Raw genomic sequence first — 27,268 nt, 5'->3', positions numbered from 1 at the left:
CAGGTAATTTACAATTCGGTTGCTAAAACGACTAAAGAAGCCCTTAACTCTTAAAAATGATCTTTGGAAAAGTGCCCTTATTACGAAAAGGCACTACCCTTTTTTTTTATTTATAATGGAATACTGAAGAGTGCAGCTTCAAAACTGGACAAGAAGAGACACTGAACACAGGACAAGCAATAACCATTTCCAATTCCTTCATAACCTATTCCTTCAAATATTTTGGATGCTGCATGTTTGCAAGCCGTACGCAAGATTTTTTGTACAAACACGTGGCAGCAAGATCATTGATAGGAAGTTCTGAGAGAATTTTAATGCAGGACCAGAAATCCATGTTGATGAAAGCACTGTTGGTTTCAAAGGCAGGATGTCATTCAAATCAGCGTTTCTATAACCAATTCAGTTTCACAGCTCTGCTCGAGAACCGGCACAAGTGGCCAACGTGTGAACACTAAGGGGCCCTGCAACACTTTTTCAGCATGGTCAGAAAATTCTGCCGATCGATAGTCGAGGCTCCTGAGAACACGCGAGCCAAACATTATAGCGCAGCATGTGTCTGGAATTTACAAATAATTCTCAGTCAGCTAGAAATCGTTCCCTCTTCTTCCTACAAATGATGCCATATACCCAAATGACCATGCCATATACCCAAATTCATGGCTGTCGGTTGATTTGAGCATCATGAGCTGCGTAGTGACCGCTGCCACCACGGGAGGCCACCACATGCCAATCACACTGAAAGTAATCCACACTGAAGAAAAGTAAGTTGCGAGAAAAAACAGAAAGAGGGCTCAAGGTCATGACGTGCGTGACATAACTTCTTTTCTCCGTGCCATCCCTCTCTGCTTAGCTTCCAGCACACTCACTGGGACGAGAGAAGTGAGAAAGCAATTACAGCATGCGACAAATCTCTCTAACTCCGCTCGGGTTTCACGAATTCTAAAAATTTTTGTGTCAGTCGATTTGTGCGGCAATAAACTCCTTTAATGAAGCCATTCAGTGGTTACTTGGAAAAGTGTTGTAGGGCCCCTTTAAGCCACTGCTGTTTTTTGCTTCACCTGGCGGCGTGAGTTGAGACGCAAGTAGTAGCCTCTCACAACGCATACCGCATTTCTTCGTGCTCGCTTGCTTCCTTGCGTGATTGTTTGCGAATGGTGATTGCTTAGGAGGAGCTCTTTCAATCTTGGGTATGTGACAGGAGAAACAGGCGAAGAGTGCCACCTTGTTTTGTGCATGCTGCACGAATGACTACGAAAGGGACACTAGTCATCACTTCATTGAAGCCACTTGGGATCTTGCAAGAAACGTCTTGAAATTCTGAACGTTGATCCTGAAACATTCAAGAATATGGGAGCCAACTTTATTCAAAGTCGCCTGACTGAGCTTGGGAATTCAAGTCAGGCTACCTTCTTCAGCTGTCGTTCGGTTTGTACACCTTTGTTAAGAAAGTGGCAGCCATAATTTTCCAGGACTTGACAGCCATCCTGTGATTAGTGACTTGTTTTGTTTGATACTGGAGTAACTAGAGAAAGCTTGTTTGGCTGTTGTCGGCTGTGTGGCTCATTTTCAGCAGATCACAGGTAACTAATTTTTGTGTCATCATGAGGGTGCATCTCTATTCAAGACAGAAGAACAGTGAAATGTTGATTTCTGAACAAGTCAGCGAGAAAGAAGGCAGGACTATTGTGAGCCATAAGCGTTTCTTGCACCACCAGCCAATGCGCAATAAAGAATGTCAATTAAGTTGGGCACGTCCTACTATATCCAGTTTTCGTTTTTGTTGCCTTCCCATACAGTGTAAAAAAATTGAATATTTGGGGCGCAGTCCTGCCACGCAACAATAATTGGCATCCGGCTTGGTTGGGTTTCCTTTTTAGAAAACTAGCCGCTTGCCGCTTTCTTGTGAAGAATGCTATGTCTCTGTGATAGCAGCAGGTCATTCACGACCGGGGTACACTGGCCACGTGGTGACAACTCAAGGAAATCACGCGAAATAGGTGACTATTGTTGTTGTCTGGCAGAATGACCCTACATATGTTTTTTCTTAGAGTGCAGATTTCTTGGGAGTGCAGATAAATTCATCGGGATCTCCATAAATACAGCTAAGTTACGAAATAACACTTGTCTTGCGACAGCTTAGTATTACAACATGCCTACACGCAGTTTAATAATTGCTAGGGTTTTATGTGGCAAAACCACGATATGATTATGAGGCACACCGTAGTGGAGGGCTCCGGAAATTTTGACCACCTAGGGTTTTTAATATCCACGAAAATCTAAGTACATGGGCCTCAGCATTTTGCCTCCGTCGAAAATGCGACTGCCGCGGCCAGAACCCATGACCTTTGGGTCAACAGCTGAGCACCGTAACCACTGTACCACTGCGGCAGCTTAACACACAGGTTGGCGGCATGTAAATATTCATTTGAGCGGACAGCCAGAGTTGTGAAATTTGCACCACTATTGCAGGTCAAATTCGATTATATTTTGGTGCTTATGGAGCAAGGCTTGTGAAAATTTTGCTTTTTGAAGCAGTTGAGGTAACTCAAGAAGTTTAAATGGAGCATCTCAGCTGTTATGGTCGGCGAAAGCTGCGATGACAATATGGCTCATCAGTGCTGGAGCAGACGACGTGTGTGCCATGAAGTAAAATGGCACTGCAGTGCTCTTAATTCTCGTGACGACCCTTGCATCCACTTAGGAGAGCAAGCATCTATGAGCTGCCAAACTCGGTTGGCTCTAGTAACGTTGATTCAAATGTTATAATCCACAATAACCAATGAAGTGGGTTCTTTGTTTATTTGCACTATGTGACAGCAAGACTGGGTATGTTTCGATCTTTGAGCCATATTATGGAAGCACGAAGCATGTCTGTCAACCGGACCTCCCATTTATGTGCCGTATCATTCTGCACCTCTTGGAAAAGTGTTTCTTGACAGTGGTTCTGGGTGCAGCATGTACGCTGACAGGTACCTCATGTCACTACTGCTTGAAGGCAGCAAGAACTCCTACTTTCGAGCAGGTGTTCTACACGAGTGCATGTATGTGCAGGTGTTCTACACGAGTGCTGTACTACACGAGTGCATGTATGTGCACAAATTGTCTTTAGTGCCATGCACATATGCAAACACAACTCTTCCCACAACACGAGTACACATAATTGAAACTGCAGCAAGGTGAGCAACGTCATGCTACAGATATCTTGGATATTTCCGTTTCCGGGTGGTTAGCGGTTTCCAAGTAAATTCACCCAGCTAGGCAAGAGCCAGCAGCTGAAGTGCCAACACTGCCAAGACACTGAATTCATTTTGCGATAACGTTTGTCATGGTGTATAATAGCTTTGTTGGCCAATCATGTCAGCAGGTACAAGTGCCAATCAATCTTTTTTTCATATGCGACTGAGTTGTTTGTTGCAGGTGTCTTTTGTACAAGTGAAAGGATATGGGCACGATTTGACAGCAGTGCCCTTGCTGTACTTTTGGGTATGAGCGCTCGCGGAACGTTAAGTCCAGTGTGGTATTGCATTATGCCAAAGCAGACGACAGGGCTTTGACTGGTAATTTCTTGACGCAACACAGTGCACATCAATATGGTGGTCAGTGCTGCTCGATGAAGTTTAAAGGCAGAGCTTTTTAAACTGCATGGTTAGAGCCCTGTTTTATATTTGATTTATTATGTTTTACAGTGAAGCTGTTTACCTCTAGCCCCTGTATGCATCCCTCTAGTGTGTTATCAGGAGGGGCATGCATGCAGGGGTTAGAGGTACGTAAGCCACCCATGCGTATTCTGGGTGGCTTATGTCTGTATCGGGATAGAAAAAGAGTCTGGTGGGTAAGGGGTGGGGGGGAGATTGCACCAGGCATGTTGGAGGTGTTGGTGTGGCTGCAACAGCGGTTGCGGCAGATCCATGGGAGGTGTGTTGACCAAGGCGGTGTTATGTCGACGTAATGGGGTGGCACTGCTGTAATACAACGTCATACATGGTATTATAAAACTAGGATGCACTCGTTAGAGCACTGTGAGAAATCGGAGGGGTCCATCTGATATGTCGCCGACGAATTTGGTTTCGTGTGCTACACCAACACATGAAACCAATGGCCACACGTGGTTTGCGCATTGACTTGACGTTGGCGAAAAAATGTGTCCTGTGCGAAGACGGAAATTCTCGCCGTGTGTCATATGTATCATCAAGTAGTGATCACCACCATTTCGAAATCACCTAAATATGTATGAATGTATACGTGCATATAAGTGTTATGTGTGCAAAATAATGTATGATTTTATAATCTATGCAGCCCAACCAGCTTCACTGATAATTCATCCCCATGTGAATGTTGCGGCCCCATGAATTTTTTTCTATTTCCAACTATAATACACTGTGATTAGTAGTATAACCGTGTCATGGGTCCTTTAAGTGCTCTAGCAAGAAATATTTTGCAGTATGCTTCTTATAAAAATCTCTTCTTCGTTTTCTTTTTCCTTTCACTTCCACAGCGACAACATTCAGGAGCTGGAGCGGAAAAAGCCACTTCTTACATATGCTGTTGATTACCAGCTTGTGGAGTTCCAGAAGCATCAACTTCAAGAGTGGGAGGACATGGATGAAGACATGTATCAGCTGCTCATCTATATCAAGTAATTGCAAATGTTTGTTTGTTCATTAGTTTGTAGAGCACACATAAGGAAATGACTTGACACGTCCTTCTAGTGCCGAAGCCTAAAACCAACTAACTTTTTCTTTATTTTTCTGCGCCCCTCGCGCCAGCCTTGCTGCCGCGCCGCACGAGGTCACGTCCGACCTCTTCTTTCTTCACTGTGCAATCCCGTCGATGTCGGTGGCGCTACATAGCTCCTTCCCCTAGAGAGCAGCATGGTCTGCGAACGAAATCAGTACTGCCAGGAGACTCTGCGGATTGAAGTGGTGTCTGCAGCGACGGGAGCGGAGACATGTGGAAATGGATTGAGCCAGCCGACTGTGGGAGTCGTCTCACAGTAGGCTGGCTTCAGGCGCTCCAGTGCGATGGTGGTCAGGTTTGCCATGAACATCCACGACATATGTCGACTCGCGTTTCTCCAGTACCGGAAAGGGCCCGAGGTAGTGCGGGTGGAGAGCAGGCCGAATAGGTCCAAAGCGCACGAAAACGTGGGTCGCATTGGTCAGGTTGGATGTAATGTGCGGTGTGTGTTCTGGAAGAGGACGTGTCGGACAGGGTTTAAGATCCCGGAAGAGGTCCCGAAGAAGGTGTACGTATTCGTGAGTGGACAGAGTTGCCGAGGGTGCTTCTGAGGAGAAGTTGCTGGGCAGACGGAGTGGAGTGCCGTAGACGAGCTCCGCGCTCGAGCACCCGAAGTCCGATTTCAAGGCGCACCGGATACCCAGAAGTATCAGTGGCAGACGTTGAACACATTGCGATGGCGTGCCATGGGCGATCAGTGCTGCCTTGAGCTGTCGATGGAAGTGCTCCACGAGGCCATTGGTCTGGGGCTGGTAGGCAGCCGTGCGAAGATGATGCGTGCCAAGCAAGCGTAGGAGTTCGTGAAAGAGGGCAGACTCGAATTGCTGTCCTCTGTCAGTCACGATCTTGGTAGGGCATCCGAAGCGGGCAACCCATGTTGTGACAAATGCTGCTGCGACCGTTGCAGCAGAGCTGTCTGGAAGCTGGGTCGCTTCTGGCCATCGAGTAAATCTGTCGACAGCTGTGAGCAGTAGCGAAATCCATCACACGGTGGTAGTGGTCCGACGATGTCGATGTGAACAATGTCGAATTGATGGTCAGGCTGGAGGAACTGGCGTGTTGGGGGAACAGGGTACCTGTAGACTTTGGCACGTTGGCAGGGTGTACGTGCATGTACCCAGTCGCGTACATCTGCGTTCATCCGGGGCCATATGTAGCGTGATGAAACAAGGCGTTGTGAGGCACGAACGCCGGGATGAGCGAGCTGGTGCAGCATGTCGAAAAGCTGCTTGCGTAACGTGCTAGGGAGGAATGGTCTTGGTGTGCCTGTAGGAGTGTCACAGATGAGGTTGGAGCCATCAAGCAGGATATCGTCCAGTCGCAGTGCTGTTTTAGATGAGCGCAGTTGTATGAGCTCGGGGTCATTAGCTTGGTGTGCTGCGAGCGTCTGCAGATCGAGTGGCGCAGGAGTTGCAGGTGCTGTCACGGCGTCCACCCGGCTGAGAGTGTCAGCAGGTATGTTCTGGTCGCCGCTGACGTGTCGGATGTTGGTGGAGAATTCCGATATAAACAAGAGATGGTGGATTTCTCGTGGCGTGTGCGTCGACGACTCTCTGCAAAGCGCATATGTCAACAGCTTGTGGTCCGTGAAAATTGTAAATGGTCGACCTTCGACGATATGCGAAAGTGTCGGATGGCGAGGTAAATTCCAAGTAACTCTCGACCGAAGGTGCTGTAACGAGCTTGGGTTGGGCTGAGTTTCTTGGAGAAAAAGGCTAATGGTTGCCATGAGTTGTCAACACGCTGCTGGAGAACCGCTCCCACGGCTGTGCTAGACGCGTCACTCATGAGAGCTAGGGATGCTGTGGGGTTGGGGTGGGCAAGAAAGGCAGCGTTTGCGAGCGCTCCCTTGATCTTGATAAAGGCGTCTTCAGCAGTGGAGTCCCAAGGGAGCAAGGACGTCTTGTTCCTGCTGGTAAGCAGACGGTCCAAAGGCGCCACTATATCGGCACAGTTCTTGATAAAGCGGCGGTAAAAGTTAACCATGCCGAGGAATTGCCGCAGCTTCGTGATCGTTGTGGGCCTAGGGAAGCTCTGGACTACTTCGATTTTTGCTGAAAGTGGGCGGATGCCACTGGTGTCCAGGTGATGTCCCAGAAAGACCAAGCTAGTGACACCAAACTTGCTTTTCGAGGCGTTGATGACGATGCCGTACGAGGTCACGTCCGACCTCGTCTTTCTTCACTGTCCAATCCCGTCAATGTCGGTGGTGCTACAAGTTTTGTATTAAAAAGGAACCACTAAGCATAAGGAATAGTTTCTGTGACATTGTGCTAGGAAAATTTTACACACTCCATAAAAGCATGTTTCATGTTTCTTAGAGTTTGAGGTTCAACCACTCATGAAGAGGCTAGCAAAATTCCAGCCACAGCTGCATGGCACTAAAGCAGGGAATTGTATTTTTAGAGGGGCTAGTGGTGCCTGCGACAAAAGACCTGTACCTGTTAGTACTGTTTTAGAAGAGCATTCATGGTGAGAGGAAAATGGCTAGCTGTGCTAATTTACATACAGAGCCATGCTTATCTATTTAAAAATTTTCGAAAAAAAGATTTTGTGCTTACTGTTGGTCTATTCTTGCTCAAATTTTGCAGAAAGCTTAAATTTCATGGTTGCTATGTTTCAGTGTGTACCGGAGCACATCAGTGCCAACTCTGTGTGAGCGTGAAAGATGTTGATGTTTGTGTGTTTCATGTTTGGTCGGTTTTGAGATGAGGCTGCCTTGATTTAGTGGCCTTTTATCAGGTGTTGTGCTGACACTGTTGAGAAGACCACACCTGTTGCAGATGTAACATAAATACTTGCCCAGTTTTTAAGAAAAAATTTGAACTTGCATTTATCTGTGAAAGAATAGACAGAGCTCACACAGATATGTTTCGTCGCTACCGACAGCTCTGGAAAGCAACCACCTGGGGAGGGTTGCTACGTGGGCAAAGCAGATGATGTGAATATGCTGCTTTTTCTGCTTTCTCTCATGGTCTCAGCATGATGTCGCTTGTTTTGTTACTAAGGAGAAAAAAAGGAAAATCAAATGCTGCATGTTTTCTTTTTCCCCATAAGGAGACAGCATTGCTCTTTTCTTCTGTCTGTCACGAAGTCTGAGGGGGGTCCGCTCTATGCACGGCTGGTGCAGAAGCCTAGCTCCGGTCCCAGCCGCAAATAGTCGTACCGTGTCAACGTCCCCTTCCCGTAGCGCGCGTCATCGCAGCTACGACGGGTTCTGGCGAATAAGGCAACAGGCTAGTACAACAAACAACACTTTATTGCTACGCTAGCAATAACGCGTAAATGTAGCGTAGAGGGATAGTCCGCTCTCGTAGAAAAAGGGTAACGCTTACACCTTCGGTCGATGATCGGCTCGCGGGTCTCGGGGCGGTGAGGGGTTACCTCGCAGTTCAGCAGGGCACGAGAGACCGTCTCTCTGCCTGGTCTGCAGTTTTGTTCACCACCCGTGTCCCTCCCCACCGCGAGGGTTGTTTCCCTCGCAGGGCGAGTTCCCTTTCCCGCGAGCCGGGATGCGAGGATTGGCGCGCGGAGTGGCGGGAAACAAGGGGTTGTCCGGAAAGGGCGACGGTGCTCCTCTGCTAGTGGTCCCTCGGCTCCCGCCGTCAGTTCACGATCGCGCCAGCCTTAAGGAAAGGAAATGGGCGCGCGTGCTCTCCCACAAGTCGCGCATTCGAGTCCAGCCACAGCATAATCTGTGTGGGACAAGCTCAACCAACCTATAGTTGCGACCTATGTACATGTGCTGGTAGTAGTACGCAACTTTATTATACCTTCAATGGATAAAAAATTTAGTATAGAAAGCTGGTTTTGCTTCTTCACCCACCAATGTCTCACAGGTTTAAATAACTGGCAGTTAAACATGATGTCTTAGTTCTATCCTCCATACTAAATCAGCAAAGAAGTCTTTGGGGAAAAGTGAATTAATGTACAGTGACAAGCAAAAATATGCGACCAATTTTTGTGCCAAAGAATATTTCTTTCTTTGCAGCCGGAGTATTCCGGTTGAGATCAAGTGGTCCCACCTAAGTGCACATGTTCACCCAAAGCAATGTATTAAAATGATTCTGTGCTGTGGAACTATGCTAGAAGTTTCTATTTTTGCTGGTGCCATGGTTAGGGTTGCCATCTGTCCAGTTTTAGACCGGCCCAACCGGTTTTTAGATAGCGGCCTGGCTACCGGTCTGCACCTAAAACCGGCCACCATTGGCCAGTTTTCTTGTCCTAATATTATTTTCAGGGTTGTTTTATAAGCCTTTGTTCAACAACTATGACAGTAAGTATTTATTGTCAATCACCGAAACTCTTACGCTATTAGCCAACCAGTTTTTTTTTATCCCTTCAAGTTTAGCGATCATTGGAATTATTGCACGCGTAAGTATATATGAATATCCTATATTTTTTATTGTATATATTATATATTAAGTATATGTGAATATCCCATATTTTAATATTGTGTCTAACAAATAAAAAACGAGCCCTTAAAAGTAATCTTTCCTTCATTCATAGCGAGGGTCTCGCTCTCGCAGACACGATGCCTTCAGGTAGTATGCGAGGGATTATTGGTCAGCTGCTTGCTCGTAAATAGATCACGTGCTACGTGACGCCAAAAAGGCAGAAAAAAGAGTGTTCCACACTCGCCGCCATGGCTGCGACTGGCGCTGATTGGCGCTGACTGACACTCCTAAGTTTCAATCCACATATATATCCTATAAAGTGGACGGGGAGATGACCGCCGCCGTAGCTCAGTGGTAGAGCATCGGACGCTTTATTCGAAGGTCGCAGGTTCGGTCCCTGCCGGCGGCAAGTTATCTTTTCGTCCACTTTACTTTCTTCACATTTATATTCTAATTACTACAAATAACACCTCCTATACTTTCCTTGGCATTGCTGTCTGTTAGTTCTCATTAATATTGTGTCCTATATTTTTGTGGTATATGCACTGCATACATTTTAAGGTTCGTTTGTGTCTGTAACGACATTGGCCTGGTGTATTCAGAGGCAAAGAAGGGCTTTTTATGGACGAAATATGTGCGATTCCTATTCAGTGCAGCACATTCACAGCAATGACCAAAACCTCACTTACTTTTAGTACAAGCGTCATTCCAATCGCGTGTATTTTTATGCCAGCCATTAGGCTAGTTGGTTAGCTCAGTGTTGGGTTTTTTGCACATGTACATTAAGTTTATTTTGCCCAAGGAAAGCAATTAATATTATATTAAATGGCACTCTATGCCAAAGATTTAACATGACATCTGTTGTTGAACATTAATTTCACCTCTTGTTAACCCCTCCCCCCCTCGTTCAAAGGGCCGGTATTATTTTCTGGGAATGCTGACAACCCTAACCATGGTCCACAAACTTTTGCTCGTGACTGTACAATACATATAAGCAGATGTATGCTTAAGACTTACTGGTGGGCTAGTTGGTTCATGATAGCTTATGGCAGCGCCCATCATTAGCAGAATGCAATGCTGTACTGTTGGTGTGGCCTTCAGGCATGCATGGCATGTGTTCATGTAGTTGTGTGTGGCATTGATTTTATTTGAGGACATGCTTGTGACAGGAAATCATAAGATCATAGCAGACATGTTTGCTTGTGGTGTGTTTTTTCAGGACCCTAGGATAAATGTTCTTGCTTGCTAAATTGTGGGTGCTTTAATTCCTCATAATGAATGGAACTGTGTTATCATGAGGCACCATTCTCAGCTACATTTTAAAGTGGCCCTGAAACACTTTTCCAAGTAATCATCAGATCACCTCAGTATCTGAGTTAATTGCCTCACTAATCCATATGTGCAAAAAATACTCAATCTGCCAAGTATGAGCAGAGTTTCAGGGATTTATTGCACGCTTTAACCGCTTTTTCGCTTCTTTCATCCCGACGAGTGTGCTAGAAGCTACACAGGGAGTGACGACGCGGGGTAGAGAGCCTACGTCAGCGTTCGTAATGAACTTGAGCGTTTTCTCTTCTTTTTTTTTCTTCAAATGCATCGCTCACTTCTGGTGCGATTCCAGTGCGCAAGTGTTGCTACTGTATAATTTAGGGCACTATAGAGCATGAAGCCAGCGTGTGTTGGCGCCCCGTGGCGGCTGCAATAACTATGCAGCACAAGGATGCTTGATTGTATGAAATTGGTTGAGCTGTGTGAGTACCTGGTGCGTACTGGCATTGTTCTGCATCAGCTTGACTGAGGGATAGTAGCAAAATGCACATAACGCGTTGTCAAGTGAATTCAGTTAGCTAAATACCAGGCAATGTCTGTCAAGTTGTCTTGCTTGCATTGCACGTAAAAGAGAGGAAGCATTTGAAACAACATGGGTGTAGTCTGCACGAAACCCACAGCATTGGAATTTGCCGCTGCGCACAATCTTCGTAAGTTTTGAGGTCACTTATGACATTCATGTGTAATTGAAACAAATGAGGCACAGAGGCTGTGATGCCGAAAAGGCAGCATGGTGAAACATTTGCTCGAACTTGCGCATGAGCACCGAGTTCAGCAGATGACAGCTGTCATTTCCAAGGAGTGCATCATTCATACCAAATTTAGAACGATACTTTAGCTTACTTCAGCCTGTTTATTTAACAACTACATTTATGCGCTGTAAGAATAGCAAGAAGCGCATCTGATCAAACGTCGCTCTTGATTTATGTGAGCTGTCGGCCAATAGCAGCAATCTGCTAAGTGATGAAATAGAGCAGCCACCTGTAGCTTCGAAGAGAGTGAGCATGGGCCTCTGTATGAAGAGGGGGCACTTGAGAAAGTGCAACTTCGCGCTTTGCTTGTAAACTCTACGTGCCATGCACGGCTGCAAAATTTGGCTGAGCTGTTCATAGCAGTGTTTTTGCTGTTTGTAGAATGCATTTTGTCACCAAACCCGAGGGGTGGTTCGGGACCACTTTAAGAAACGTGTGTTCTGTAAATGTGCTATGTTAAGAGTTTATACAGATGAACAGTCTCAGTGTTTGGTGATCTCGCTTGCTTTGCAGAAAACATTTAGATGATCCAATTTCTGAAAAGACGTATTGGGGCCGCTTCTCCACTCTTTTATACTTTGAAGAGATCCAGATGCAAATTGACATCCGAAAGTATGACATGCTTGGTGCCCCACTCAATCCTTTTCCAACGCAGACTGATTGGTATGTCTTGGAGGTAAGCTCAATTTCTGTCTATTGTCAAGTTTTGTATTGCTAATTTTGTGATGCTGTTATTTTGTTAGTTAATGGGGCCATGTTTTTTAGCTTAAGACCAGGCTGGATGATTGGCTGTACACTCAAACCTCATTATAACAAAGTCGCATCTTACACAAAAATAAGTTCGTTATATCCGCAAATTCGTTATAAATGTATATTTGTAAAACTGTATCTATGACAAGACTGTTCTTCATTTACTTTGTTATAACCGATAATTCGTTATATCAGTGTTAATTATATCGAGGTTTGAGTGTATGTATTTCAATAGTTAGTGAGCCCAAACGCACAATGCAACCTGAAAGCAAGGTGTGATGAGCGTGGACACTTTTTTTCTGAATGCAATAGACTCCGAAAATGACAAAGTGGCTGTGGCGGTGAACAGTGTTGCTGTGTGTGAACAGCACGAGAAAACAGCGTTCAATCCGAAAAGGCAGACTCAAGAAGCGGGTGGAAGAAGCAGGTGAAGGTGAGGTCTCGGGAGCGACCACAGCGGTTATTGGTCCTTTCTGGGGCTCATCCTTGCGTCCTCGGGTGGACTCGTGATGAGCTCACGTGGCTTCCTGGTCTGCTCATCGCCATCCGTCACAGCCTCGTCCTGAGGGCGAACCGATGGCAACTTGGTCTGCTGTGCCACTGTCATGAGGCAGCTGGCCGAGCCTGCAGAAAAGCCCGGTCAGCCTCCTGTTGTGTTCGGCTGTCAAACCCACTGCCTCTGTGGTCACAGAGGAACTGCTTCACTGGCATCCGTCAGACATCATAAGACGTCTGACCATGATGATGACACATACTGTGACTCCTTGTGGGCAAAGTTTTCAGATGTGTTGCCTCTTAAAAAGCTTTTCGGTCTTAACCATGTTCTATATAAACATCTTGTCCCTTGTTGTCTGAGTTCAAGGAGGGCAATTGGAGCGGTGGCCTGATCATTTGTTTTAAAAAAATATTAAATTCTTTCATTTCACATGCAAAACTATGATCTGATTATCAGGCATGCCATAGTTGGGGACTCCGGATCAATTTTGTCCGCCTGCATTGCTTTAAAAGGGCCCTGCAACACTTTTCCAAGTAACCATCGAATGTCTTTATTAAAATAGGTAATTGCCTCACGAATTGACCTCCGCAGAAACTTTTAGAATTCGTCAAGTACAAGCGGAGTTACAGAGATTTGTCGCATGCTTTAATTGCTTTCTCTCTGCTCTTGTCCCGACGAGCGTGTGGGATGCTAAGCAGGGAGGGGTGGCACGAGGGAACGAAGTGATGTCATGTGCGCGTCATGACCTTGGGCACTTTTTTTTTTCATTTTTTATTCGAACGCATGGCTTACTTTCAGTGTGTTTTTTCGAGCGTGCGCATGGGCACGTGGTGGCCTCCTGCGGCGGCAGCAGTAACGATGTGCAAATCAGCCAATGGCCGTGAAGTTGGTTATGTGGCGTGGTCATTTTGGGTATGTGGCATCATTTGTCGAGAGAAGAGGGAACGATTTCTAGCCGACTTTGAGAATTAATTGTAAATTCCAGGCCATGTGGTGTGCTATAATGTTTGGCTTGCTTGTTCTCAGGAGCCTCGACTACTGATCGGCAGCATTTTCTGACCATGTTGAAAAAGTGTTGCAGAAAACACTGCCATGGAATCTACAATTCTCAAAGTCGGCTAGAAATCGTTCCCTCTTCTCTCGACAAATGATTCCCTGAACCCAAATTACCTCACCATAAACACAAAGTCCATGGCCATTGGCTCATTTGACCATCGTGTGCTGCATAGTTACCGCGGCTACTGCGGGATACCGCTACATGCCTGTGTACTCGCTGGCGGTCACACTGAAAATGAGCCGTGCGTTCCAAAAATAAAGTGCTCAAGGTCATGACATGCGCTGACGAACCGACATAGCTTCTTGCTCCCTTGTCATCCCCCGCCATCTCTGCGTAGCTTACAACGCGCTCACTGTTACACAATGAGAGAAAGCGCTTAAAGCGTGCGACAAATCCCTGTGACTCTGCTCGTACTTGACGGAGTCTAAAAATTTTTGCGCCTGTCGATTCGTGAGGCAAAAAACTCTCTTAATGAAGTCATTCGATGATTACTTGGAAAAGTGTTGCAGGGCCTGTTTAATGTGCTCCAAAATTTGAATACACAAGTGTTCTTCCATTTCATCTCCATTGAAATGGGGCTGCTGCAACAGAGATTGGACACCTGATCATTGCCAACGTTGCCAAACATAATGTAACCATGCAGTGTTGGACTACAGTTTACGAAGTCTGTGTGTCTGAATTGAAAAGCTTTTGAGAATCCAGAGAAGTGCAAATCTGCGTTTCAACCTTGCTGCTGCTTTTGTTGTCTTTATGGTTATCACATTGGTATTGATTTGCCGCTTTCAGTAGAGTGTACAGGGCCTAAGGCTGATCATCGTTTGTTTCCAGCAATTGTTTTTTGCAAGTGTGGCCATTCAGTTGCACTAAATATTATTTCATATTGTTGTCTTGTACTAAGCCAGTGAGTGCAGTCATTTTAGAAGATATTTAACCCCTCCTTAGTTTGAGAATTTCGTGCCACTATTAGTACATTGTCCTATTAACTAAATGGGAGAATGTGGGCATTTGAATGGTAACCTTCGAGTTATTTTCAAAATAATTTCTTTACTGCAGGTTCCAGGCTTAGTAGAAGGCCGCCCATCTGTGTTGAAAGGGGACAGTATCTTTGTGCGTCTTTCAAGTGAGCAGTGTGAACCATCTAGTCATGAGCAGGAAGTCTTGGAGTATGAAGGCTTCGTCCGTGAGGCAAGAAGAGGTTCCCTCGTGATCAGTTTTTGTCCACGGTAAGATGCTTACGAGCTTGAGTATGGATTTCAAGTTGTTAAGTGCTTACGTCCTAGTCCAAGTTGTTAAGTGCTTATGTCCTAGTCGATAATTTTTCTTACAGGGTTTGTCCGTAAAGTTATGAGACTGGGTCTGGTTAAAAGGATTTATTGATCCAATCAGTACATATTATGTAATCTCTTCAAAATAGTTTCCTTGGGCATTGATACCACCGATTCCAACGTAATTTCCAAGCTGCAAAGGCTTCCTGAAAATTAGCTGCCGTGACCTCTCTTGGAGACTCTGTGACAGCCTTTTGAATGGCAGGAACACTGTCAAAACAGTGACATTTCTGGCTTCTCGTGAGCTTCGGGAACAAGAAGTCTGCCGGGCTCACATTAGGGCTGTATCAGGGCTGCATCGCCCTTATGTAAGCCCCGCAGGCTTCTTCCTGTTCCAAAAGCTAAAGAGAAGCCAGAAAGGGAACCATTTTGACAGCTTGCCCACCATCCAGCGGGCTTTCAAAGAGTCTCCGAGAGAGGTCAAGGCAGCTGGTTTTCAAAGAGCCTTTGCAGTGCGGAAATCCCATTGTAGTCGGTGTACCGATGCCCAAGAAAGCTATATTGAAGAATTTAGCTAATATGCACCGATCGGATCAGTAAATATTTTTTACCAGACCCTGTATGTCAGCGGCAGCAATTTCAATCAGCGGCAGCAATTCCCAGCAATTTCAATGATGAATTGAAATTGCTGGGATTGCATAACTGTTATTTGAACATCACACTGACATAAAATATTTACTTTCATATCGAGAGCTCTTGATCGTCAAATGAATCTGGTATCAGTAAGTATCAATATATTATTTATGTAAATGGTCTAGTTTCCTTTAGGGACTGTACTGTACACTGCAGAAAGCATGCATGCTGCATGTAAGTATAATTTAGGTCACATCACTACAGCAATAACAAAAATTGTATCGATGGGAGATGCAGGAACACATTCATTCCAAACCGGCCAGAAGCAGTCAGCACTAATGTTGCCAATTGACATTGTGCCAAAGAAGGCGAAACATAGCCGTGGCAGCACAGAATGCGGGATGAGTGGTACTGCTGCTGTCAATAGGGAGGGTAATTTTGAATCACGTTTAGCTTTTAATGACTGATCAGTGAGCTGTAATCAGACGTGTGCTTGCAAAGGGGCTGTAGATTGACCTCTAGCCAGAAGAGATCAAATAGGCAAACGTGCGAGCATGAAAGGACATGCATGTGCTGTGGCATGTCCTGATGCCTGGTGCCTACTTCATCAGAGGGTGCAGCTACAGAGTTTTGCATAGGCCTGCTGGTACCGCAAAATTTTGTCATAATTTGTAGGTTTCACATTGGATCTGTCATTGCAACAAAATAAGCATTAAATGGTGTTGCACTGAAGCTTTTCATCAGGCAGTCCTTCCTCACACTTTCACACACCGCAACCATGCAGTGGACGGGATGTGGAGATTGGAAACCCAGCACTAAGTAGACCTGCAGTACCCTTTTGGCATTTTTGTAGAGGATTGTTTCTGAGATAAAAGGCCTGTGTTGTGGATAGCTTGTGTTATGCCAGATTTGCAGTGCATGCATTTTTTTTTTTCAGCAAAGCTTTCTTTCCCCTGTATTCTCAAACAAGCCACGACTTGAATTTCGTCCTTCACTTGACCGAGTTGAGCACAGCGTCGTTGCTCGACCGAAAATGACGCTGCGCTTCTCGAGAATCGCTGCAGGTTATCGCTGATATGCAGTGACTTGTTCTGCCTAGAGACGGCGCTCCCATAGACTTTCTCAAGTCAAGATGGAGCGTTGAGTGAAGGGACGTTCTAGAATACGGGGGTTTAGCTCTTTCCCTTTGTTTGGCAATCATAGTTTCCTCACGGGGCATACTTATGGATATGTATATAAAGACAACTTGGGCCACTTATGTATGTGCTGGCTGCTGTCTCACTGTGTGATGCTGAGTAGACAATTTGGGCCTCTGATGTTTGCCATTGTTTCTTCCCCAAATACACACACACCCGTGCAGGCATGCATGCTGTTGTCATGGAACACTGTGTGAGCTCTGTTTTACAGTGAGTCTTGTGCCCCACACCTCCACTAAACTGTCACAGCAGTCACACGTACTATGTAAAAGGATAGAAAAGTCTACAGTAGAATCTAGTTAAAGCCTGAAGGGACTGGGGAAATATGTTCAGCAGGAATTTCACTTACTAAGAAAGACTCCTTGGTGTGCAGCAGTCAAATACAAAACAAGCCTATTTAGAGGAAGCTGTTTTGCTTGCACAGCAGTAACATTTAAACGATTTTTATTTGCTGATACTCTACTGTATCTTTTTACTCCTATATATATAAAAGGCTGTGGAACAGTATTGTTGACCAACAGCTTGTGCAGCATCCACTTTTGTAGCGTTAGCTACACTTGCCTAGCCGGAGCCGATTTTGCGTGGATCCTCATGAGCCGTGCTGCGCATGCGCAAGGATCAGTGATGTCACACAGCTGGCTCACCGCTCACCACTCTCCGTGCTCTCCGCCACCATGATGTCACGCGCTCTCTGCTGCCGCCGCCGCGCGTGACTCGCCATTGCTGGTCTGCGCCTTTGGGAGGAGTAGCGTCGTAGCCATAATAGACACACTGGCGCCGGCGCGTGCGCAGCCATTCGCTTTCGCTGTGCAGTCGCCGTCCGACACTGCGCTGTTGCCGCGTGATAGCGCCTCTGACTGGCATTTGCAGGTGGGTAACGCCATGGAGAGGGAGAGCGCAAATGCTGCTCAACGGCGCAGAAGAGGCGAGAAGCTTATCTCATCAGATCCCGAAGTAGTTGCCTGACAATTAGCGGTTCAGCGTACGAAGAATGAACAGAAGAAGGCTAATAATCCTAGACAATCTGGAAAGCTAAGAATAATCAGCTGAACCTTTGCTAACGCTACGTATATCCTGGCGTAGCCGAGCTAAGCCACTGCAAGTTTTTTCTTTGTTCTCTTTGCGTTGCAAGGTACTGCTTCATTATTGGCATGCTCATGTACAGATACCTTATGACAATGTGTATTAAAACTGGGCACATGCTTACTCTTGGCCAATCGTCTGTAATGAATGAGACGCTGGGGTGCAAGGGGTATGAAACACTTACTGACTGATCAACAAGCTATACTCAGATATATGCATGTGAAGGGCCATAAATGTGCCTCTTTAAAGGGACACTAAAGGCAAATAACAATTTATGTCACAGTGAAAGCTCAATGTGTGACAACGTCTAAAACGGCAATATTATCAACAGCAGTGCCCTACTTACCGAGAAATTAAGCTAAATGTATCACATGATGAGCGCCACGAGTGGGACATTTTCAAAGTGATCCCGATGACGTATGAGAGTCTGCCTACAATAAATCACTAGTAATCAAACTAGCAGCAATAAAAAAAGAACGTTCCGTGCATCAAAAGATGTAATGAAATGCTGTTTGTTCGTTTCCGTTTGATTCATGGAAAAAAGAACCTCTGTGGCGTTGCCATGGGGAACGGCGCACATGTTTCAAAGGTTCCGTTTTTGCCGAACTGTGCTTCGCTACAGTGGCTGTAGCTTCGCCCGGCGCCCTGCTTCGCTCACGCGTTCGCGTCTCAGTAGTAGTTTCGGGATCGCGTACTGCCGCGTGTGTTTTGCGCGCTCGTGAAAGTCGCTCTGACAGAAAGTTCGACAAAATGCCGCATGCAACGACGCTGGCACTATGAGCCCACAGCAGCATACCGCGTTCATCGGGGCTCAAGTCGCTGTATTGGAGCCCAGCGTCGCGAGCCAATGTCTCGCTGTCAAGTTTTCCGTCCACATCCATTGCGGCGATTGCGGCAAGCTTCGATGGCTTCGATGGCCGTTGTAGAGCACTGCACAGGCCCGGCCCGGCCCGCGGGCCGGGCCGGGCCGGGTAAGGGATTGTTGTATCGGGCCTGGGCCGGGCTCGGGCCCGTGACCTTCGGGCTCGGGTCGGGCTCGGGTCGGGCTCGGGCCTGAGCCAGGCCCGTATTAGGCCCGGGTATCATACGTATCTGTATAATCACGCTCCGGACACCCGACACGTCACGTAGACGGGGATCGCTGAAGAGGCCGCCGGCTGGTTCACTTCGGCGCTCTAATAGACAGTTGTTTTGGAAGCCCTTAGTCCGGTCTCGCTTTAAGGCGTAACATTTTCAAAGATCGAAGGCGGTCACACGAAGACGACGAGACAGCCATCTTCAGGGAACAGCGAGGACGGTGGCTCGCTCTCTAACGGGTGTGCCTCGCTTTGACAGATCTATGGCACTGCGGTGGCGGTGACTCGGGGAAAAAGGGTGGGACAAAGAACGTGCTTGTTTTGAACAGGAAAACGTTGTGTACGTTGGGTGCAGTTGCCTGCCGAGGAGTCAACACGACAGCTTTAATTTATGTAACGCTGCCCAGCCTGGTGTATTCCTACCAGAAGCAGCTAGAGCATGTTTTTTTTTCTCATTGCATTGTGCAATAGATGAAGTTTACAGACTTGCTACTTTTACTCAACAGCCCTAGCTCGCATGTAATTCATGTAAAACTTAAACTAAAAATGTCTGCCATGTTTTTTTTTTTCAGTTTATGGAGGTATATTTTGTAGTCGTTCTTTGAAATGCAAAAATAAGATTGCGTGGTTAGCACTGCGTGCGTACATGAAACAGCCAGCTATGACTCCAATTATATCTTATATTGCCCTGCAATTATTTCGCAAGAATGTTACGGGCGTATTTAACCGAAAGTATACACAGTACCAGTGAAAGTCGTGACACTGACAGAAGTTCCCAAAACAATCTCTAGAAAATATCTTGTGTGTGGCAGGTATCTTCACAATAACCGAAGGTTAGACAGTGCCTCCTTTATGCTCAAGGCATAACTAGCTGAAACGGGTCGGGTCGGGCCGGGCCGGGCCGGGCCGGGCCCAAACCTTTCGGGCCCGGGCTGGGTACGGGCCACATTTAAGAACACCGGGCCGGGCTCGGGCGGGCCGGAGCACAGCGTTTTCGGGCCGGGCCGGGCCCGGGCCGGAAAAATCGGCCCGTGCAGTGCTCTAGGCCGTTGTTGCTGCTGTGGGTCCTGCTACTTTCGCTCTGCTGCTACTAGTGTCGGCGGCCGCGCAGTAAAGGCGGGCAACCTTGGGCACGGCAGCAGAGACGTATGAAAGTCTGATTTCAGGCGGGTGATTTGAAGTGCGCTAACGCGATGCGGACCACTAAAACGTGATTTTATTTCAATATAAGCACTTCCTTGGCATAAAAGTAGCACTGCGAGGTTTCTGGACCACTATTTCAACAATCAACGTCGACTTAATATTTGCCTTTAGTGTCCCTTTAAGTGGTGGTCCAACTGTGCCATTTGCATCAATTTGCTACAGTCCCATCTCTCGGCACGTTACTGTGCCAGTTCAAGTGCAGCTTGCACCAGGTGTGCCTAAGTTCACTATTCCACCTGCTTGCATGACTGTGGAGCATTTTGGGCCTAAAATATTCTTGGTCAGGTCAAAACACACCAATAACTATTCCATGATTGTTGCAGAAGCCCTCCCCTCTCCCCGTTTTCACATCTGTGTTTTTTCTCGTCAAAGGCGCTGAGCCATGCACTTATGATGGGAGGCAGAAGCTAGCGACCTTTTTTTCTTGTTCACTAAATTAAAACCACTATATATAATCATCCTAATTAATATATGCGCGTTTTATCTCCATCAGTAACGATTCTGCATGTTGTCTGTGGTCTAGAAGCTCAACGCTATTTATGATGTAATGGTGATACTGATACGTAGACTGATAATTTTTTTTGAGTCAGTGTGCTTATGCTAATGCAGCACATGCCGGCCATCTGGCAGTCGTTTTTGGCACCGGTTGCGTGCTGTAAATGGCGATTTCGTGCAAATGAAGATTTGGGTGTGCAGAAGTTTGATATTGTGTAAAAAAAAAATCCATACATTGTGCTGTGCAACGTTCTTCGATACTACACCGATTGTAACGCTAAGCCTAAATGTCAGTTTAGCACTCATCCGGCACAAAGTGGGGCTGCTGCCGCGTGCATTGAAGTACTCGTCGCGTGCCTTGATTGTGGAACCAACGTAACACGGTGGCAAGCCAGCACACATAGAAACTGAGCCATGCAGACACCGATGTGTCGTGAGTGACAAATAATGTGTGATTATGTCCATAAAAAAAACTCCATTTAAACAGCCAATATATCTCCGTCAATCATCACAAGTGTCCAGACAAGTCACTCTCAGTGTGCAGAGCTGCCCAATTCCTACCCACTTTTTAAGGCGAAAGCTTTATATGCCTCATCAAGCGCAAAAAGTCCCCATTGGCGGCGTCAACACAAGTGATGCGAGAAATCATCGCATGATGACATTACATGATGACATCATTGCATGTCATCGTCGCTTGGTCAAATGTGGGCCGATCAAGGAGGTAGTGCAAAACCACGTTGGGTGCAGAAAGCATTCTTGAGGCGGGGTATCAATACAATCGACTGAGAAGAAAAAGGAGAACATGGCTTTCGCCTTCGAGTTGTTTTGGGCAAATGCATAAGGATTAAGGGAACGTGTTCGTTTTACAAACTATGCTTGCAAGTGTGCACAGTGCGGCCACCATGTGTCCGCAAATCGTGCATTGATGAGTCTGGAGTGCCTCTGCCGCATGGGTCTCTCGCTGCCCACAGACTACGGGTGTCCGGCTGCGGCAGGTGGTAGCTTCGTTTAATCCAATGTGCAATGCAAAATTACTTCTCTGAATGATTAAGTTGTGTGAATTTACAGGAATAGACTGTATGTAGTTGCCAGCGTTCACAGAACCCTGATACTTCCTTTGCGAACTGCTGCCAGCGGCGGATTCAAGGGGTGATGGTGGGGGGAGGTATCTATGGGGGTCGTCACCCCTCCCATTTTCGAAAACCTGGAGCGAATGATGTTTTGACACCTGTCACTCCCTCTCAGAAATCGTATATGCCATGCTCACGCTGTCACTAATGCTTCACCGCAATGCACATCTTGAGTGTTCAGGTAAAGCCAGCTCAGAGCATTTATTTTTGGGAACAGCCTTATTAATGCCTGCTCTCCGACTGCTGGTTGTCTCCTGGTATACAGTGGAGCAGCATTTCCTGTTTGTGCACTAATAAGAATATGCACTAAAGAGTTATAGACATACTGTTGTACTGCTCCAAGTGATCCCCAATGAGAGAGTGCCTGCCCCAAACCTGCTCCAAAACAATTTTTTTTTTCAGCTCCAAACCAGCTCCGAAACACAGTTCTTTCTGCTTTAAATCTGCTCTGTAACATCTTTTTTCCTGCTCCAAAAATTGCACCAAATCCTAATCTGGCTGGACCACCACTGCTCTTTCTTTCCCTTTTCACTCGCGTTTGGTGTTTATCATTTCCTCACATAGTGGCAGGATTATGGGGAACAGCTGCGTATATGTATGCATTGTGAGTGAAGGTTTAGTAGTGGGTGCATATCATGGGACCAAAGTACATTTTAATTGCTGTGGATGAGGATGCAAATCTCATTAGGATACATATGCTACAACCTAAACAATACACCATTTTCAAGGAACCCCAGAACGCCTTGCGGGTGCACGGAGCACTGTGGGAAAAGTGTGTACGTAGAGCGAGCCGGCTGTTCGGTCGTCAGCTGCTCGTTGGCGCCGTACGAGCACAAAAGGAAAAGAACTCATGGCCATGTCTTGACTATTCTTACATGTACTATCCCGACACATCTACATGTGTCTCTACGCATGAAATACGAAGGGAATAACGCAGTCAGTGTGGGTATTACCAAGTACATCGGATGTAGTGGTTAAGCGGCACGCACATTACCGTGTTCCGATATCTTCAAGATTTGCTATCGGGGCTGGAACACCGAATTCATGTTTACTCGACGATAACTTGTGGTGTATTTAATTGCCATAGATACCTTTCCGCTTGACCATTTGGTGTCATGAACACTTTTGCACTTGCCAACTGCATTTAGCCGCTATGTCCTTTAAAAGGCAATTTCAGTGTTCCATCTCATATTGCTCATGACCACGGTGGTAGAATAGGAGAGGTGGCCAAACGGCGCCGCTTCACCAATGCCCCGCGCATTACACGAAGGTGCTCGAGTTGCCGCCACTTCTCTTCAAAGTGGCAGCAGGGGTAGTGTGGGCCGATTTCTTTGCTCCACTGTACTTAAACGCACGTAGCCGGCAGTCGTCGCGAGCATTCAAGCTCTATTTTTACGTCTCTGACTTTTGAAAAAGAGCTTCATGGTGTAGTGCCACTCATCAGAGAGGTCTTGAATAACGCTGAAGAGCTACCGTCACTTAGAACGGACTTTTCGAGTGGATTTACACTTGCAGCGTGAATCCAGACATGTTTGTTTATCTCTGTATTTTGCTGGATACAGATTGGTTCCGTGAACGATGTTACTAATGGATCACTGCCAAATAAATCATATCTGAAATGAATTTTTTTATATGTTCATGCTAACGTACACCTGTTTCTTCTTCTTATACTATTTAAAAAGACCATTTATTAGCATGTACAATACAAAAACATGAATTACCATCTTCAGGACAACTGCTGGCGTATTAACACACACATACACATACATATGTGTGTGTGTGCTTTTGTGTATTGTTTTTACTATTATTATCGAGGACAAACTTTGCATTGGAAAATCGATCATCCATGCACATTGCTGAAAGATTAACTCAGTGGGAGGACAAGCAAAGTTTATCGACGCTTTTTATAACATCGTGACATTCCTTGTAGATCGGCTTCGCTGTGCATGATCTGTCAGCAGTGTGCATACCTAGAAAAGTACACTGTACTTAGTGTGTGTTTCACACCGTTTCTGTTCGTTGTTGCTCAGAGTCGCCGTGAGTGCTTTGCAACGAAAGGTGTCGAAGTTTTCGTATGTGTTAATTTACTTTCCTACGCTCAAATGCGCTATCGTGGTGTATTTATTTATTAGTACACTGCAGCCTTGAAAGAGTATTCACTTTCTAGTATAGATGAATTGTGTTTGTAGGTTAATTGCCAATAAAATTGTTTTGTTCCTTTTATTTTACACATTTTCCTTCAGTCTTTGGAAAGCTGAACAGTAATTCAATAATCGGCAAATGTGGAACAGCTAGTGAAATTTAGCGAAATTTAGATAACAAATTAACTGCGTCCATAAGCCTCATGCTTCTCACAATGACAGGAAAAGCAAATATTTTTTTTACTCTGTACACTCACCGGTAGGAATTTTGACGTTTCAAAAAAAAAAAATTTAAATACACGCGCGTCCCTTCTGATCGGTGCTACGTTTCAGTCTTGTCCAGATTACCCGTGCGGATTAGAAAATTTTAAGCTCCATAGCCTCGTACACTTGCTTTTGTGGGCAAAGCTGGCAGACAGCTACTACAAGCTGTTAAAAATGTGAACAATGTTTTAAAGCCAGAAAAATAGCTATACAGTAACCGGCCTTTACAGCAGAGTGAAAGCTTGCAATGCTTGTCTTTTGGCCCACAAGCCCGTCGCGAACCTAGCGGCGGCCGCGAGCAACTCCAGCGGTTTGGTGGCGCGCTCGTGGCGCTCGTCTGGCCACCTCTCCTATTCTACCACCACGCTCATTACTATGCATATCTGCGGCATGGTCGACTGTGAGCCAATACGCGAAAACACAACTGACGTTCATAAAATGGTACACCTGCAGATCTCGTGTCAATGAAGGGTGATAGAAGCTTATCGTTTGTTACCTATGGTGCGAGCGATGCACACGCTATCTAATAAATATATGCCTTATTCTACGAAATTCCAGCTATACTCTCTCACATACTTTTTAAGTATCAGAACCTCACCTTGCGCTTGTTGGCAGTGTCAGTGGATGTTGATTCCAAATGCATCCGCGAATTCCATTGACCACTCTTAGACTTTATCTAGGAAACCGAGTTGTATCGGTCTTTAAAAAAAAGCGAGAGAGAGAAGAAAAGACTCTTCGGAGCTGCTCAGCTAGCCCGACAGTCGCATGTGGAAACACTAGACAGATGGAAATCGTAGAGACGCCGTCACAGCTAAACACAGACGTTCATGATTGAAATACGCAGTAATTATGTCGCACCTTGCCAAGTTCACTTGATCTGAAAAGTGCTGGCACGGTTCTTGCAAAAAGCTGAAGCGTGAGGCCGGCATGCACGTCATGGCAGCTGCTGCGGCATACATACTTTTCCCATGAGTGCTTGCACGCCCATTGATGATGCTCTTGTGCTTCAAAAAGGTCTATTTATTAATGATGTTCATAAATCACCTTACCTAAGTTATGTCCGACCGCAACTTGAAATTGCTGCATCCATCCCGTCTCTTCACCTGAGTTATTAAAAACTACAGTCAGTTCAAAATAGGGCCGAGCAATTTATTTTGCATTGTTATGACTTCGACTACAACACCAGTATAACACAAACTAAACTTGACATTTTATTGCACTTATCACATACACATCATGATGTTGCCCAATTATCATTTCATAAATATGTCCAGAACACAACACCATCATTCTTTGAAGTTATTTATTACAGGTCACAAAGTTTATAGTACAGCCGGTTCACCTTCTTGTACTTCGATGGCATGACACCAGTTTTTAACTCCTCCATTCTCACATGAGCCACCCACCCTTAGATGACGTTGCTGACATTTACGGCCTTTGAGTTTGACCTCTAAGAAATTACATCTACTAATCATGCATCTTTATAATGACTGCATAATTATACATCTGAGAAATTTTCTTTTGTCTTCTCTTAGTTTTATTTTTTTTTGCAAGCTGTTCCTCATGCAGTTATTGTAATATAGTTGCATTTTAACTAGTGCCATAACTCTTTTTTAATAAAATATTACAGTTCTGTTTTTATTCTAAGAAATCTCTTGCCTTGGGTTCATTGCTTTATGTTTTTTGATTGTTCAATTACGGTATGCATTATGCCCACAGGTTTTTTTTCTGTTGACTCTTCTATTTGTGTCTGTTGTTTATTGTAACATAGTTGTCTTTTGTTGTTTTTAGGAAAAGAAAAAAAGTCATAGTTTTGCCCTAAGGGTGACGCACTCACTGATAACGATAGCGGTGCATCTAACAGCTATGAAAATGTTCATAGTTTTGAAGGCCTCATATTTTGTGGTAAACATTCGCGTACTAATCAAATTAACGAGCATGGTGCCTGCGTGCACACAGATACAATCGCACGTCACATACTTCACGTCACTGTCATGATTTTAAATACTTCTATGTTTTTACCCGCGTTAGCGCGAGGAATTTTAAGGACCCTATATAGCCACGCACCATGTCATTGTTCACATCTCTAGTCTACTGAAATGGCGCTCTTTGGCCATCAAATGGCTCTTGCGCCATAAAATACCACACATCATCATCATCATCACTGACCCCGAGCACTGGCTTTCACAATGGTGGCGTGATGAACAGTGTGAACAGAAGTGAGCGAACATGTTGATTTACCTCTCCCTTTAAATTCGGACCACTTTAAGGGGCCCGGCTTGTCGTCCATCCATCTCATGTGGCATGATCACGCTCGCAGTAAAGTGCTCAATACAGGCCATAACAAGGCTAGCAATGCTCAAACCTGGGTTAAAATGAAAGATTAAGGTCTAAAAATAATATAATTAACAGAAATAGCCAAGAAGTAATTGCATTAATTAACTTACAATGGCTGAAACGTCTCGGAAACATGGGGCTGACTCTGGCGGGGCGCAAGAGAGGGCTAATCAATTAATTAATTATACAAATAAACATACAGATAAATAAATAATTAATTAACTGGAATATTGCTTTCGGCATTCTTAAAAATTGTAAATTTGCATTTTGAGTCATACGTATTTTGCATGAACCATGATGCTGTATTCCAAACTATGTTTGTGACATATAGGCACTGCTTTGTTTATCTTATGTATGCTGTTCTTTGTATATTTTGAGCCATAATCATCTTATATGTGGTGTTTATCTTTCAGATTTCATAGGTTGTATATAAAAGGAATGAAGTTTGATGTGCGGTTCACTTACAACCGGCTGCCTTTGCGACTTATGCACCGTGCAATAGAGATGCTTGAGAATGCCAGCTTATGGAATTTTGTTCTTCCAAAGTGCGCCCCTTCATCGCAACCAAGCCTAAAGATTGGCCGACTTCAGTGAGCCTTTCTCATCTTTTTTTCAGTAATTTTGTCTTGTAAATCCTCCCCTTTTTTTTGTGCATGTATGTATTGTCGGAATTGACTGCCAGCACACTGTTTTGTTCAGTTTGTATTGAGTGATACCGAGGCCGTTACAGTCTGAAGCTGCCTTCTGTAGAGTCAGTGTACCACTAGCTGTCCTGCTTGTGGGTCATGTGTGAATCTGAGGCTGACTGCTTATAAAATTGTTTAGTTTTAGCACATATACTGCTAATGGGGAAGATAACTGCTGCCAAGATGGCATTAGTATTAGCATGTTTTGCCGTCTGCTGGCAGCTACTGAAAACTGCACAGG

General features: G+C 45.4%; 1 protein-coding gene and 1 non-coding gene across 2 annotated transcripts in view; both read left to right on the top strand.

Moving 5' to 3' along the window:
• The window catches only part of LOC119395856 (putative helicase MOV-10), an 89,174-nt gene that overhangs the window by 18,094 nt on the left and 43,812 nt on the right, over positions 1-27,268 (top strand). The window contains exons 4-7 of the mRNA XM_037662869.2: positions 4,496-4,636; positions 11,729-11,891; positions 14,572-14,741; positions 26,755-26,931. Of these exons, the coding sequence (XP_037518797.1) occupies positions 4,496-4,636; positions 11,729-11,891; positions 14,572-14,741; positions 26,755-26,931 (651 nt within the window). The remainder of the gene's footprint in view (positions 1-4,495; positions 4,637-11,728; positions 11,892-14,571; positions 14,742-26,754; positions 26,932-27,268) is intronic.
• Trnak-cuu (transfer RNA lysine (anticodon CUU)) lies at positions 9,472-9,543 on the top strand. Its single transcript has one exon. It is a non-coding gene; the product is annotated as a tRNA-Lys (tRNA).

This window comes from Rhipicephalus sanguineus, chromosome 1 (assembly GCF_013339695.2).
Source record: "Rhipicephalus sanguineus isolate Rsan-2018 chromosome 1, BIME_Rsan_1.4, whole genome shotgun sequence".
Classification (NCBI taxonomy): domain Eukaryota; kingdom Metazoa; phylum Arthropoda; class Arachnida; order Ixodida; family Ixodidae; genus Rhipicephalus; species Rhipicephalus sanguineus.
This window is presented reverse-complemented; position numbering and strand designations above follow the sequence as displayed.